General features: G+C 39.4%; 1 protein-coding gene across 1 annotated transcript in view; it reads right to left on the bottom strand.

The window, feature by feature from the left end:
- The window catches only part of LOC110488935 (relaxin family peptide receptor 1), a 94,489-nt gene that overhangs the window by 20,323 nt on the left and 57,553 nt on the right, over positions 1-16,613 (bottom strand). The window contains exons 4-12 of the mRNA XM_021561419.3: positions 5,142-5,247; positions 3,294-3,365; positions 2,049-2,120; positions 1,770-1,841; positions 1,494-1,565; positions 1,222-1,290; positions 1,062-1,133; positions 715-786; positions 68-139 (exon numbers count right to left, since the gene is read on the bottom strand). Of these exons, the coding sequence (XP_021417094.1) occupies positions 68-139; positions 715-786; positions 1,062-1,133; positions 1,222-1,290; positions 1,494-1,565; positions 1,770-1,841; positions 2,049-2,120; positions 3,294-3,365; positions 5,142-5,247 (679 nt within the window). The remainder of the gene's footprint in view (positions 1-67; positions 140-714; positions 787-1,061; positions 1,134-1,221; positions 1,291-1,493; positions 1,566-1,769; positions 1,842-2,048; positions 2,121-3,293; positions 3,366-5,141; positions 5,248-16,613) is intronic.

Genomic DNA, 16,613 nt, shown 5'->3' with positions numbered 1-16,613 from the left:
ATGTCTTTCAATGTTAGTGCAAGAAAAACATTTAACATATATAGATTCGAGTGTGGATCTGACTCACAGCTGTAGTAAATCTCCCAGATGAACAAAGAGATTGGGAGGGATAGCCAGGAGTCTGTTGCTGGACAGATCTCTGTGGAGACAAAGCTATTTATTGGAAACAACATATGAAACTTATATAAGGTTTACATGGCTTACATGATCACCTAATCACACATGCATGCTGTGTTCCCATTCATGTTAATGATCAATTCCTGGAATCCATTAGTCTACTTGATAAGCATTGTGTTAAGCTAGATGCACCACATATTTGTGTTCACCATGACTAACATGGTTATGTGTATGCGTATATTGGAGACACTCCAAGACTCCCCACTGTTCTGCAAATCCGGATACCAGTGGAAAAGCAGGTTAGTATAAATACTAGGATTAAACAGAACGCATAAAATATAAATCATAATGAACATCTTCTTGGCTTGGGAACATGTTGTTTTCCTATTCGGGCACATTTTGGGTTGCAATAAATTTCAGCCCTGTGCTGCACTGTATATTTATAGTACAGTCTTAACTAATAATATGGTAGTATCTAAATTCTTCAAAAAGTCAGTGGAATAGATGAAGATGTGCAGTACCACTGCGTGTCTGGGGATGATAAAGGAAGATGTCATGCAATTTCATGTCTGAGGCAAACAAAACGTAATAACTTACAATTCCCCAAGTTTTTGCAGAAATGAAAAAGCCTGTTCATGTATGTGACTGATTCTGTTACTCTGTAGGACGCTAGAAAGAGTTGAAGAAAGACGGTCAAAACAAGAATTATAAAACAGAGAAAGCAATTTTCTTACTTTATTCCCCTCATCTTCTCTGTTGGTTCTAAAAGCAATTAAACAAGAGTGTTGCTTTTGGGTCTAATATTTAGAACCCCTTGTGGAAACAAATTGCTGTTGATATTTGGAATTGTAATGGGTTATCGCCTACTGAGAAAGCCAAGGACACATATGGGGAAAAAACAGAATCTATTCTGAAGTTTGAAATGTATTAAGTCACACTCTTACAGCACAGTCATCATGTTGCATGACCAGAATGTTACGTTTCCAACACTTTCGATTTGATTCCCCTCCATGTCCCTGGAGACACACAAGCGCACAAAAACATATTTAAAATGAATATCATGCCGATAACAAAGCTCTTTGATTTGCCGACTTCCAAACTTACAGCCAGTTAAGTCTTGGCATTTCCAGGCAGATGTCATCCAGCATTGTCAGAGCGTTGTTCAACAAAACCCTGTGAACCAATACAACAACACAAGAGCGGTCTGATTTTTGTGCCGATGAAAGAAAACAACACTCCGCCAATATACGTAAGCATATCAAATAGGCCCTTAAAAATACTGGGGCACTTCAATTAAGTGCATATGAAATAACTTCTTATAGGGTAAAAGCAAAACAAGACCAACTCAAGAAGGTAGAGGTAGAAATGAAACTCACAGGAGTACCAAGGAGCGCAAGCCTGAAAAGGTTGTGGGGGATATCTGATGGATACTGTTGTTTTCAAGGATCCTACAACCAGAGGGTAAAGTTTATTTTCAGCTCTTTTATTAAGTGAAGTATTTGGCTGAGCATTGGTTCAGATGAAACTGCAGCGATACAAGCTTGTTTGCTGAAGGCTGTCTAAAAATGTGATGTATTTGTTCCATTTATGTTAGCAGTATGTCTATATTGGCACACAGGATATACAGAATGTGCCAGTAAGGAAAAACCTACAACCACTCCAGTTTGTGTAGATCTTGGAACACCCCAGGCATCAGGATGGATATCTTGTTGTAGCTTAAATATCTGAGGCAGAGAATACTGATTTTAAATACGCACAGTTCTCTGAAACAATTCATAGGAATTATTTACCCTTTATTTCAAACATAAGAAACTTTGATGAGAGAAACATAAATCAACAACATTCATTATGAAGGACTTAGTTGTTTGATCAAGAACAAAGTTCAACATAACACTGTCAATTGCACGGATGGATGAATATAATGAACTCACAGTCTTGTTAGATTGTACAGTCCTCTGAATGCTTTGGGGCTCACAGCTCGGATTCTGTTATGTTGTAGATATCTGAAGTAGTATGTTAGAAGTATGTTACAAACATTCATAGAATTTGTGTGTTGAGGAGAACAACTGCCACAGTGGCTAACACGTTACAAAGAGTTACAACAAGTAACAACAATGTTACAACAAGTTACAGCATGTTACCACAAGTTATAACATGTTACAACAAGTTACAACAAGTTACAGCATGTTACAACAAGTTACAACATGTTACAACAAGTTACAGCAGGTTACAACATGTTACAACAAGTTACAACAAGTTACAACAAGTTACAACAAGTACAGAAGCCTCACATTTCTAACATGAACTGCACTTCAGGCGAAGTTTAGATCACAGGTTGATCAACCCACCCAAAATTGTGTTTTCTGTCAGGTGTCGTATTTAGCCTTTCCAATTTAGCTTGCAATACTGCTAAATAGAACAGACAGGCAATGTTTACAGTGCTGAGGAATCTTTTTGGCAAGCTGTCAAGCGAGATGAGGATTTTGGCATGGTTGTGAAAGCAGCTGACAGAAGATTTCCTCCATTGAAGTGCTTTTCAATAGAACTTACAGTTGAACCATAGCATCAACTGTCCTGCTATTTTATACATGAAAACGAAATAAAAATGGCTCGCTGTAGATTAGAAAAACTAAATAAAAATACCAATTGGCACATACTTTCATAACATTTGGTTTGATAACATTTTTTTTATAAGAAAAAGAAAATTGCAAGCAACACTTGAATGAAAGATTACCCAAACAATACTACAAAGCTGACTTTATTCGATAGATAGTTCTTGGCAGTCTATGAGGCATGTGTTCAGTCTCCTCCTCGCTCTACTACTTCCATGATGCCAATATGTTTCAGGCACCACAAGATAGACTGAATGATGTGGTGAACAATCGTGAAAGTCCACTTTCCTCACAACCATCATCCAAAGGTGAGTATTGATAAAAACATCCTTTGTAAGCTTGTTTTAGCCCTCAAAAGCATCAAAAGGGGACAAACAATGCTTAGAATTATGTCTATGTCTGTCACAGTAGACTTGACAGGTTGGTCTATCAGTGTGTGTTTTTCAAGTGCTAACACAATTATTTCTGAACAACTGAATGCTTCACTAGCAGTCTACAACTCAACCAAGTGACTTCTCTTGCCTGAATACATTTTTTTTTTAAATAAATGTAATGACAACTTACAATTTCTGAAGACTCTGGTACTTATAGAATATGTCACCATTCAATATCCGGAGTCGGTTCCTTTGCAGTGACCTGTGAGATGTGAATAGTTCATAAGGTCGACTAGGTAAAATAAAACATGTCATAAACATAACATTGTGCCACCAAACAATACTGTGTCAAATAAAAAAGGCCAAAACCTTTGATCCATTTTTATTACTATGTTCTGGGTCCAGTGTCTGTTTAAGGTTTCTATGTGATCACACGTTGTCCCAAATGCAAACAATCTTCCAATTATGTTTCAAATGGGACTGGTGATAAAACACATCATTATTCCAAACAGAAGAGGAACATCTTTCTTTATGGAGTGACAGAGATAATGCATAATGTTGACATTTGTAGTTGAATCGTTATCTAAGCTCATTCCACCTCGATTAGCACTATGGCCACGTTTACCCGAGTTTACGGAGATACACTTTGAATTAGTGAAGAAAGCATTTTAATTGAAAATGAACAATGTGAAGGATGCTGCAGTAGTCTACAGGACCTTGATGAAAGCTGAGCCAATTGGAGAAGGAATAGGCGGCGATGATAAGCAATTGACATAATTGAATTATTCTGCATGCAAATTGGGCCTTCGAGGTTTACCCATCAAGCAAACAAACAACACATTGTTTTGTTGATGAATAGTCAAGTGGAACTGGATGTCCCCAATATGGAAGGATGAGAAACATGGGGCCCAAATGGGCCATTATCTAAACAATGTAGGGCCAATATGATAGGGAGACATACTATTGTGAGACTGAGAAAGGGCGAGCTCCTTGTGATAATGTATAGTTATTGTTGTCATTCTTTTGCATAATGCATGAATTGAAATGATGATGTATATTATACATCATCTTGTTAGAAATACATTTTGTAATAATCATATCCTTACCTTCAGTTTGTCTCACATTCCAGTAGGTTTTAGTAGGCTTCAGTAAAGAGATTCCAGTAGGCTTTAGTAGGCTTCAACAAAGAGATTCCAGTAGGCTTTAGTAGGCTTCAGTAAAGAGATTCCAATAGGCTTCAGTAGGTTTCAGTAAAGATATTCCAGTAGGCTTTACTATGCTTCAGTAGGCTTAAATAAAGAGATTCCAGTAGGTTTTGGTAGGCTTCAGTATGCTTTAGTAGGCTTCAGTAAAGATATTCCAATAGGCTTTATTAGGCTTCAGTAAAGAGATTCCAGTGGCCTTCATTCAGCTTCAGTAAAGAGATTACAGTGGCCTTCATTCAGCTTCAGTAAAGAGATTCCAGTAGGCTTTATTAGGCTTCAGTAAAGAGATTCCAGTAGGCTTCAGTAGGCTTCAGTAAAGATATTCGAGTAGGCTTCAGTGGGCTTTAGTAGTCTTCAGGAAAGAGATTCCAGTAGGCTTTAGTCGGCTTCAGTAAAGATATTCGAGTAGGCTTCAGTGGGCTTTAGACGGCTTCAGTAAAGTTATTCCAGTAGGCTTCAGTAGGCTTCAGTAGAGATATTCCAGTAGCCTTCAGTAAGCTTCAGCAGGCTTCAGTAAAGAGATTCAAGTCTCATTTTCCTCTGTCAAAAAGACTGTTCCAGTACAGCAGAGAACAGCCCTAGGACTTAAACCAACCTCCACAAACAAACTTCCATCAAGACACTCATTAGCTAACTGAGCGAGACACTTTGTTTAAATCCTTTTTCTCTTCCAATTCACCGGAGAAACAGAAGAAAGTATGCACACTTCCAGTCAGATGCAAATGTCTCAACGAAGAAGGCTATCAGGTGTGTGTGTGTGTGTGAGTGAGTGTCATTATGTGCATATTATTTATGAACTCCTCAAAGGTGTGTGTGTGTGTGTGTCAACTCACATCATGGTGACGTTAATGGACACTGCTGGGACATGGTGAAACTGGGCGCCGTCACAGTCCAGCTCCAGGTCTCTGCACTGGCACGGCTCTGGAACAGCCCCCAGCACTGGAGGAGGAAGAGAGAAGACAGAGGAAGAATATGTTATTGTCTAACGCCAGAGGAGGTTGGTGGCACCTTAATTGGGGAGGACTGGCTCGTGGTAATGGCTGGATCCGAATTTGTGGAATTGTATCAAATACATCCAACACATGGTTTCCATGTGTTTGATGACATTCCATTCGCTCAGTTCCAGTCATTATTATGAGTTGTCCTCCCCTCAGCAGCCTCCTGTGCCTGATGCACATCCACGAGTCATACTGGACCAAAAAAAGATAGCAATGAAAATAAATTACAACAAGGAATTTGGACAACATTGTTGTTATAGAACTAGCGTTAAAGGGAAAATCCACTCACAAACTATCTTTCGTTATTTTCTTAATTAATCCACCCACTGTTACAGTCTCAAAATGCATAGGCAAGACATTAGACTTTCACGTTTTTGACTGCTGACATACAAAACATTTTGGGATTGTATCAACAGTGAACTAATAAAAAAAATAAGATCCGAGAGACATAGGAGAGCATCAGGGACCAGTCTTAATCACTGCCTATGTACGTTAGAGACACGTGACTTGTGCTTGCTCTGCAGTTTTGCTTCCTTCCCTGTCTGGGCACACTGTTCTTTCAAAGGCTAAAATCAGAGCGTGACCCCCTGCCAGACAACGTATTTGCCCATTACTCCACCGAAAAGGTACCAATTTGATAGCACTAGCGGAGACATTTCAAGATGTGGAATGAGATTACGGCACAATCTCAACACCGTTACAAACGGCCACAGGGACACAATGCGAAGCTGCAATCGGTTGAATTGGGGCCTCATGTCAGAGGCTGACTCGGAGGTTCCAGGAATAGAGAGGATGACTGTGATTATGTGAGTAGTTTAGGTATTATTTGCCAAAGACAAGAAGTCCAGGTTCCAGGCAGGACATTTTTAAATGGATAAGGGACCATGTTTGATATAGGATACAGTAAAGTGGATATCATCAGAAAAGAATCCTATATATTTGAGGGGAATTATAATCAGGCATAAAGGAATGGGAATATTAAAATACCAAGGGTATTCAAATCATGTCTTCAAGTTCTGTGGTGTTGATTTCCTTTTTCATTACTTGTTGTTTTTTTGATCAGTGTCATAGAGTACACTTATAATGTGTCATGACTAAATTATGGGAAGAATGAAAATCAGCAGTCTAATATTGATGTACTGTTGAGGGCACATTTGAATCATGTTCTGATGTTCAAAGAAAGAAACATCTGTAGGAAGAATGACATCTAATGCAATGCATATCTAATGACTAAAATGAAGAGGAGGTTTGCATTTGACCTGAAGTGTGAAATCTCATATTCCTCACTCATTTCAAAAGTATTTTTGAAAGACGGGAAATTTGCAATTTTAAAATGTTCTTATCAGTGACCTCTGTCCTACTAACAATAAAGTTACTAATGGATTGAAAACCTGTAACTCTGTAACAAAGACATTTCAGAGAACATTAAATATAATCAAAGGATTATATGCACAGTCTTGGAAGAAAACAAACCTGTTTATTCAATCAGGAAACGCTTATTGCTTGTTATCTGATAGCATGTCAGTCGTGGTTAAAATTAAATTGCATTATTCCGAAACTAAATAAGGACATTTTAGGAATGTTCTAGCGAGGAGATGTCTGACTAATCCTCATCTGTTTAAAGCACTGTCTTAATGCCTCTGGGAGGCAGCACAAATGGACCATTCGAAACCGCTAGACTTCCATCTGGCCTGTATTATTCAGTTCCAGAACCACAAACTTAAATAAATAAAGACATCTGAATGTTAGAATTGGATATTAGGGACATCAGGCGAATTGGAGTGAAGCAGTTGCTATATCAAAACCTTGCTTCAGTCGGTACGTTTTGTTTACATGCTAAATTAGTATAGTTCAGTAAGTTTTCGTCAACATGTAAAGTTATTATAGTTGTTCTACCTTTGACCTTACAGTACACAACAGGGTTTCAAACAACTAACTCAAACATGTGGGAGGAGCACAGGGTCAGTTGAAGGGTCAGCTGCAGTGCCGCGGCTCTGGAGACACTAAGAGCACATACCTTGGATCTGAAACCCTGGCCATCTAATTGCCCGTTCAATCCCCTCATGTTTTACTTCCCTGCCATCTCCTTGACAGTTCAACCCCCTCATGCTATACTGCCCTGTCATCTACTTGCCAGTTCAACCCCCTCATGTTTTACTGGCTTACCCCAGCCATAGAGTGATTTCATTGAATTAGCTAAATATAACCCGAAGGCATTGTTCACCCATGGCTGTTTAACCATTCACTAAAATATGCTATGTCAAATACATCATTAAGTATAGTAATATTCTAAGTAGCTCATCATTAATTAATGCGTATCATGGATGTATAATGAATACTTTTATAATGGCTGTGTAATAAATACTTTTATCATGGTTGTGTAATAAATACTTTTATAATGGCTGTGTAATAAATACTTTTACCATGGTTGTGTAATAAATACTTTTATCATGGCTGTGTAATTAATACTTGTATCATGGCTGTGTAATAAATACTTTTACCATGACTGTATAATGAATACTTTATATACTCATGGTTTATGTAAATGACTAAAGGAGATTTACAGTATTCTCTTGGATGAATTTCTGATGTACAGTACCAGTCAAAAGTTTGGACACACCTACTCATTCAAGGATTTTTCTTTATTTTGTACTTTTTTTCTACATTGTAGAATAGTGAAGACATCAAAACTATGAAATAACACATATGGAATCATGTAGGAACTAAAAAAGTAGCCACCGTTTACCTTGATGACAGCTTTGCACACTCTGTAACTACCAATTGGATAATGGGGAGAAAAATAAGTAAAAAGTACCCCCCCCCAAAAAAATTTTTTTTTTTTTACTGTGCATTGTTACCATTCCCCAAATTACCAAGTTTTCCACAAATTGTGTGTAAATAGTTAACCTGCATGATTAAAATCTGTGTTCCTATGTGTTAGAAATTGAGAGTTCCTGCAAAAACTAAGTCTCCACCCTCCAAAAGGAAGATCTCAGCTAAAGCACCCCCCCCCCCCCCCCTTTTGATCTGTGTGGGCAGATGCAAAGAACTCGAGGTGAATCCGTTTAAGCACCGCCTTTGCCCAATCCTGATACGTTCAAATAACCAGTGACAAAAACCCACAAACCAGAACTAATGCATCTCAATATCTCAAGCATCCCATTCAGTGCCGGCAGATTCTTTGGTCTACACACATAATCTGCCCACGGGAGATTAGGCATTGATAAACCATGTTTTGAATTCTGTCGCTGTACATTTCAAAAGTGCTGAACAAATAGTAATATTGACTATGTCCATTAGCTTGCTAATTAATGTCTTCATCAAAATTACGGATTGCATCTTATGCGCTCATCATTCCCTTATGCCATAGTTTGTACATGTCAATTGTTATAGGCCTATTGCTTATAACGGCCTATCTCATTAGTATCTTATTCATAACTTTAGGCAATGTTGGAAGGATTTCATTGTTTTGCTTACTTTGTGTATTATAATTAGCGCATGTGCTTTTCTTGACGAGGAGGAGATACTATGTAATGTTGTTTGGTCTGTAACCATGTTTGCCAGTGACAATCTCTTCTCATTCAAATATTTGTTTTCAACAAAAAGTTCAGTAATAGACACGTCATTCCAGTTGATATTGTGATGTTTGTTATGTTTGCGCAATGCGCTGTCTGTGCGTCAGTGTATTGTATATAAAAGTGGATTCTCATGATTGTATTTTCCTTCCTTTTTAGACCGCTTAGTAAAATAATTTAAATGGTAGGCTAGCCAAGTCTCTCTCTCTCTCTATCTGTGTGGTGTATTTATGTGGTGACTTAAGGAAGAGTAAAGTTGAGGCCTCAACATCTTGCTGAATTTATCTGAACTAACATCTCTTTAAATTGATTTATTTTGTAAAAAAATGTACTTTTTCTCCCCAGTTTTGTGATATTCAATTGGTAGTTACAGTCTTGTCCCATCACTGCAACTCCCGTACGGACTCAGGAGAGGCGAACATTGAGAGCCATGCGTCCTCCGAAACACGACCCTGCCAAGCCGCACTGCTTCTTGACACACTGCTCGCTTAACCTGGAAGCCAGCCGCACCAATGTGTCGGAGGAAACACCGTACAACTGGCTACCGAAGTCAGAGGGCATGCACCCGGCCCGCCACAGGGAGTCGCTAGAGCGCAATGGAACAAGGACATCCAGGCCAGCCAAACCCTCCCCTAACCAGGAAGAGGGTGGGCCAAATGTGTGATGCCTCATGTCTGTCCTGTCGCGGCTGGCTGGGACACAGCCTGGGATCGAACCCGGGTCTGTAGTGACTTAGAACGCTGCACCACTCGGGAGGAATCTATTTGAATTTCTGTCGGGGTCCATTTTTAAAGTGCTGAATGAATAGGCCTACCTCGTTGCAGCACTTTTGCTTGCATTTGCTTATACTTAGAGCTAATTGTTAATGATATAAGAATAAACATCATGAATTCAATTAACATAAATGTAATAATGTTTGTGTATGGTTCAAAAGTCAAAACTCATTTTGGCGTTTGTTATTATTGAAGGAGAATGCGGCTCTTATCGACTTACACAAATCCACAAGGATTTGTTTAAGTTCACTCCATGGTGCTGAAGGAAAGCTCTGCTGTTGGGACAGCTTTATGTAGGTCCTAACAGTGTGTGGGCACCGTTTGTTCCCATTATAGTGCAACTATTATGTATTGTTTAGTTTTGTGTGTTGTGTAGTTGCTTTGCTGGAATGCATAAACAAATATGTTGAATTTGCCACACCAAGATTTACATACTAAAATCACCACTGACAACAGATTCCGGAGAAAATTTGCAGAAGGGAAAGTCTATCAGTGTAGGCAGATTGATAAAACTATATTAAAGAACATGCTTTTAAATAACAATGAAATGTGAATGAAATGGATGTGGAGAGAGCAAATGGACTAGGATTATGTTTTTCTGTCAAATACTTTTGAAGAGCACTAATTGTAGATGAGCACACCCCATATCATACAGACTGTTATATGGACATCTGATGAAAGGCCTCATAAATGTGATTCTCTTATCGTCTATTAATAATGAAAACTCATTTCCGATGCCGTGACATTTTGCATTGTGCACTGATTGGCAACAACTAAAGACATAATTATGTCCCTATAAATACTTTCACTTTGATACATCCAGAGAAGTAATATCCATCTTCATATCCATGCCCAAAAGTAATGAACATGGTTAGTTTGAGAAAAATATTAGATTTTGGGACCTATTGAAGGTAAAGCAACTGAAGGAGTCATATTGCTCCAGACAGTGGAGGACTCCTTTCATTATTCATTTCTATCATATTTTATGACCATTTTGCTCTAATGTTCATTGAAAAAAATACATATGACCATATCACTTCAAGACAATAACAATGAATAAACCTTTGTGTGGCCTTTCAAACCTGAGTGTGTAATAACCTTCTGTTGAATCTTCTGTTGAATCTGACAATTCATCCTGATGGTTGTACAGTCGTCTCAAATAAAACTGAAGGACCACGGCGTTACTCTGGACCCTGATCTCTCTTTTGACTAACATATCAAGAATCTTTCTGTCCAAAAATGATGCAGAAAAATTAATCCATGCTTTTGTTACTTCTAGGTTAGACTACGGCAATGCTCTACTTTCCGGTTACCCGGATTAAGCACTAAATACATTTCAGTTAGTGCTAAATACGGCTGCTAGAATCCTGACTAGAACCAAAAAAATGTATCATATTACTCCAGTGCTAGCCTCCCTACACTGGCTTCCTGTTAAGGCAAGGGCTGATTTAGAGGTTTTACTGCTAACCTAGAAAGCACTACATGTGTAAGGGATTTCTTCCATTGACGTAGAGGCGGACCAAAGCGCAGCGTGGTCATTTTGACTCATGTTTTAATAAATCACTTCACATGAACAAACTAAATAAACTAACAAAAACCAGAAACGTGAAAACCGAAAACAGCCCTATCTGGTGCAAAACACAGAGACAGGAACAATCACCCACAAACACACAGTGACACCCAGGCTACCTAAGTATGATTCTCAATCAGAGACAACTAATGACACCTGCCTCTGATTGAGAACCATACTAGGCCGAAACATAGAAATACCCAAATCATAGAAAAACAAACATAGACTGCCCACCCAACTCACGCCCTGACCATACTAAATAAATACACAACAAAGGAAATAAAGGTCAGAATGTGACAACATGGGTTTGCTCCTACCTATCTTTCCGATTTGGTCCTGCCGTACAGATCTACATGTACGCTACGGTGTCACGTCCATCTTAAGGAGGAAACCAAGGCGCAGCGTGGTAAGCGTACATTCTTAATTTATTGAACGAATGAACACTGAAACAAACTAACAAAATAACAAACAACCGAATGAACCGTGAAGCTATACACATGAGTGCTAACAGGCAACTACACATAGACAAGAACCCACAAAATACCCAAGAGAATATGGCTACCTAAACATGGTATATTTGGTCTCAACCTTTAAGGCTTTACTGAAGAATCATCTCTTCAGTAGGTCATATGATTGAGTGTAGTCTGGCCTATGAGTGTGAAGGTGAACGGAAAGGCTCTGGATCAACGAACCGCCCTTGCTGTCTCTGCCTGAGCGGTTCCCCTCTCTCCACTGGGATTCTCTGCCTCTAACCCTATTACAGGGGCTGAGCCACTGGCTTACTGGTGCTCTTCCATGCCGTCCCTAGGAGGGGTGCGCCACTTGAGTGGGTTGAGTCGCTGATGTGGTCTTTCTGTCTGGTTTGGCGCCCCCCCTTGGGTTGTGCCGTGGCGAAGATCTTTGTGGTCTTTACTCGGCCTTGTCTCAGGATGGTAAGTTGGTTGTTGAAGATATCCCTCTAGTGGTGTGGGGGCAGTGCTTTGGCAACGTGGGTGGGGTTATATCCTGCCTGTTTGGCCCTGTCCGGGGATATCATCGGATGGGGCCACAGTGTCTCCTGACCTCTCCTGTCTCAGCCTCCAGTATTTATGCTGCAGTTGTTTATGTAGGGGGGCTAGGGTCAGTCTGTTATATCTGGTGTATTTCTCCTGTCTTATCCGGTGTCCTGTGTGAACTTAAGTATGCTCTCTCTAATTATCTCTTTCTTTCTCTTTCTTTCTCTCTCTCGGAGGACCTGAGCCCTATGACCATGCCTCAGGACTACCTGGCATGATGACTACCTGGCTGTGCTGCTACTCCAGTTTCAACTCTTCTGCCTGCGGCTATGGAACCCTGACCTGTTCACAGGACGTGCTACCTGTCCCAGACCTGCTGTTTTCAACTCTCTAGAGACAGCAGGAGCGGTAGAGATACTCTCAATGATAGGCTATGAAAAGCCACCTGACATTTACTCCCAATGTGCTGACCTGTTGCTACTGTGATTATTATTATTTGACCATGCTGGTCATTTATGAACATTTGAACATCTTGGCCATGTTCTGTTATAATCTCCACCTGGTACAGCCAGAAGAGGACTGGCCACCCCTCATAGCCTGGTTCCTCTCTAGGTTTCTTCCTAGCTTTTGGCCTTTCTAGGGAGTTTTTCCTAGCCACCATGCTTCTACACCTGCATTGCTTTCTGTTTGGGGTTTTAGGCTGGGTTTCTGTACAGCACTTTGATATATCAGCTGATGTAAGAAGGGCTATATAAAATACATTTGATTTGATTTAATAATATGAATTCATTTAATGTGGACCCCAAGGGGGTCCAATAAGAAAGCTACTGAAATAAAATATCCCAGAAATGTTCCATATGCACAAACATCTTATTTGTCTCAAATTTTGTGCACACATTTGTTGACATCATTAATGAGCATTTCTCCTTTGCCAAGATAATCCATCCACCTAACAGGTGTGGTATATCAAGAAGCTGTTTGAGCAGCATGATCATTATACAGGTGCACCTTTTGTAGGGACAATAAAAAGGCCAGTCTAAAATGTGCAATTTTTCCACACAACACAATGCCACAGATGTCTCAAGTTTTGAGGGAGCGTGCAATTGACATGCTGATTGCGGGTGTGTCCATCAGAGCTGTTGCCAGAGAATTTAATGTTAATTTCTCTTCTATATGTCGCCTCCAACATTGTTTTAGAGAATTTACACCTTGGTGGCGATGGGGTTATTGAATGGGCAGCCATAAACTATGGACAACAAACACAACTGCATTTTATCGATGGCAATTTGAATGCACAAAGATACCGTGATGTAATTGTTGTGCCATTCATCCACCACCATCACCTCATGTTTCAGCATAATAATGCACAGCAATATGTCACAAGGATCTGTACACAATTTCTGGTTGCTAAAAATGTCCCAGTTCTTCTATGACCTGCATACTAACCAGACATGTCAGCTACTGAGCATGTTTGGGATGCTCTGGATTGACGTGTACGACAGCATGTTCCAGTTCTAGCTAATATCCAGCAACTTTGCACAGCCATTGAAGAGGAGTGAGACATTCGATAGCCCACAATCAACAGCCTGATCAACTCTATGCGAAGGAGATGTGTCGTGCTACATGAGGCAAATGGTGGTCACACCAGATACTGGCTTTATGATCCTCGCCCCTGTGTGACCAACATATGCATATCTGTATTCCCAGCCATGTGAAATCCATAGATTAGGGCCTAATGAATTCATTTCAGTTAAATCAATTCCTTATATGAACTGTAATTCAGTAAGATCTTTGAAATTGTTGCATGTTATCTTTATATATTTTTTCAGTATACATGGGAATGTATATGTGTTATGTCATTTCAATTGAAATGGTTGCCATGAGATGTTGGTAATAGCAGTTTATAGGGAAGGCTCAACATCTATTTTGAGTACAAAAATGCATTTTTCACTACAGCTATAACCACTGAGAGGAAATTCATACAAGTGGGTTGAGATTGCAAGGCTGTTCAGGCCAAATCAATGGGATAAACCCTCAATGATACATGCTTCCTACTTGGGTCTTCAGTCTGTGACAAAAGGACAGGAATCCTCTCTTCTACCTCGAAATGAAAACACATTAGATCATTCTTGTTTTATTCTAACAGTCCTGAAAATTTGAACAGAGCATGGAAAAAGGTCCTTTCATTATTCATAACACTGGTCTTGGAATTCCCTCTAAGCCAGCCTACACCTCCAGGACCTGGTTTCCCTGGAGGAGTTCAAAGGACAAATAGATTGTTGAGACGTAGGTGTTTCTAGTTGTCATTGAATGTCACTAGTTTGTTTTGCCTTAAGTAAGGAAGCATGTTGTTTTCCTTCTCACACACATGCCTGCAAACACACACACACACACACACACACACACACACACACACACACACACACACACACACACACACACACACACACACACACACACACACACACACAGTTTGTTTGTTGTTGTGTTTGTGCTGTTGCCAGTCTTCTGTCTGTACTGTCAGTTTTGTACCCACAGGAGGCCTTTTGCCTCTTGCCAAGCCGTCTCTGTAAATAATCATTTGTTCTTAATTGACTTGCCTGGTTAAATATAAAATAGTTGGGTTGCAATATTGCAGAACTTGTATTCATGTTTGCAGGGAATTGGATTTGGAGTCAGTGGTACATGACATGACTTGAGTCTGAACAAAAAGTACATTTAAATTAAAGTGTGATATAAGTCGATGCAATCAAATATAGGACTGTGGCGGTCACAAAATTTCATCAGCCGGTGATTGTCAAGCAAATAACTGTCGGTCTCATGGTAATTGACCGTTCATTAACATAAAACACATTTAGCATCTCCTGACTTTCACACATAGCATGAAAGTCACTGATGCAGTCCTTTGGAACATCTACATTTGGAATAAAATAGAAAGGATATTTTCTACAAACGATTTGTGGTTAACAAAGAAATAGGGACTCCTATATGCTTCATTTAGAGTTATTAAGGTCATTTTAGTTGTTCTCCAAAATCTCTCCATCACGTCTGGTCTTTCTCACAGGCTACAAGTGAAGAACAGACACATCGGGGACGCAACTGTGCACGTTGTTTCCAATTCCGAGGTGCATATTGAAGATATTTGAAGAACTGTCCACATTTACTTTTCGTCAGCCAACAAGATGAGTAGGCCTAAGGAAGGAACAGCAAAGGCACTAGCCTATGTCAATCTACTATCCCCCATAGTACAAAAGTTGACCTATTATATTCTGTGCGAGAAATAAATATAACAAACATAGTCTGGGACAGTTGTGGGATGCGATAGATCCCATATTAATACAAACACCAGCATAAAAAAAACATTTTTTACACAATGAGGCTGACACAACAGATCAGAACTTTTAGATTAAAATGTTGATAAACGATTACGCCATTTCTTAATATTACGTCAGTAATAAGCACAAATGTTCCATTAGCGGGAAAAAAACATTATCAGAAGTGACCACAAATGCGATTATCCATGTAATGCTTTTGTTATGAAGGTGCATTTTTATGGTGAAAATGATCTTCCCCAAACTTGAAACTCATGCGCCGCTTATGTATGCCAGTAAGGCTCTACACCACTTGTAAAGCAGATTAATGTGCTTAAAGTTATTTGGCCACTTTAGTTATGATACAAACCTTATCAAAACATATAGACCTATGGGCCAGGGGGTGACTAGGGTGGGCATTCTAGTTTCTTTATTTCTATGTTTTCTATTTCTTTGTGTTTGGCCGGGTGTGGTTCTCAATCAGAGGCAGCTGTCTATCGTTGTCTCTGATTGAGAATCATACTCAGGTAGCCTTTTCCCCACCTGGGTTTGTGGGTAGTTGTTTTCTGTATAGTTTTAGTTATCTTGCAGAACTGTTCATTTTTCGCTTTGTTATTTTTGTTCTAGTGTTGAGATTTGAATAAATATCATGAACACGTACCACGCTGCGCTTTGGTCCACTCCTTCTTCATCAGACGAGCGTAACACATATATAAAATAATAGATGTGTGAAATTTATTTTGATTTAGAATGGACCATTATCATGCACCTGTCTCAAAACCGGGGCAGGGGAAAAAATCCATGTCATCTCTGCACTTGGAGGACGCTTTTCCTATGATTCATTTTCATGCCAGCCAGGTAGGCTATACTCTCATTGTATAGATAAGCAATGTACTTAATATTACCTTAATATTAGGAAAGTATTTGAGAAACAAATATAGCTTTCTAGCATATAGAAAGCTGATGGGAGCCTCCTCTTTTTAATAGAGGCCATCACTCTGTTTTCTCGTGCAATTTCATAGCCTATAGAAATGTTGCGCAAAATGAGCTAATGGGCTCTCATGAAGAGTTTGATTCGATTTT

Source organism: Oncorhynchus mykiss, chromosome 14, assembly GCF_057628025.1.
Source record: "Oncorhynchus mykiss isolate SJ-2025 chromosome 14, ASM5762802v1, whole genome shotgun sequence".
Lineage (NCBI taxonomy): Eukaryota > Metazoa > Chordata > Actinopteri > Salmoniformes > Salmonidae > Oncorhynchus > Oncorhynchus mykiss.
Note: the sequence above shows the minus strand (reverse complement) of the source record. Positions and strands in the feature narration are given on the sequence as shown.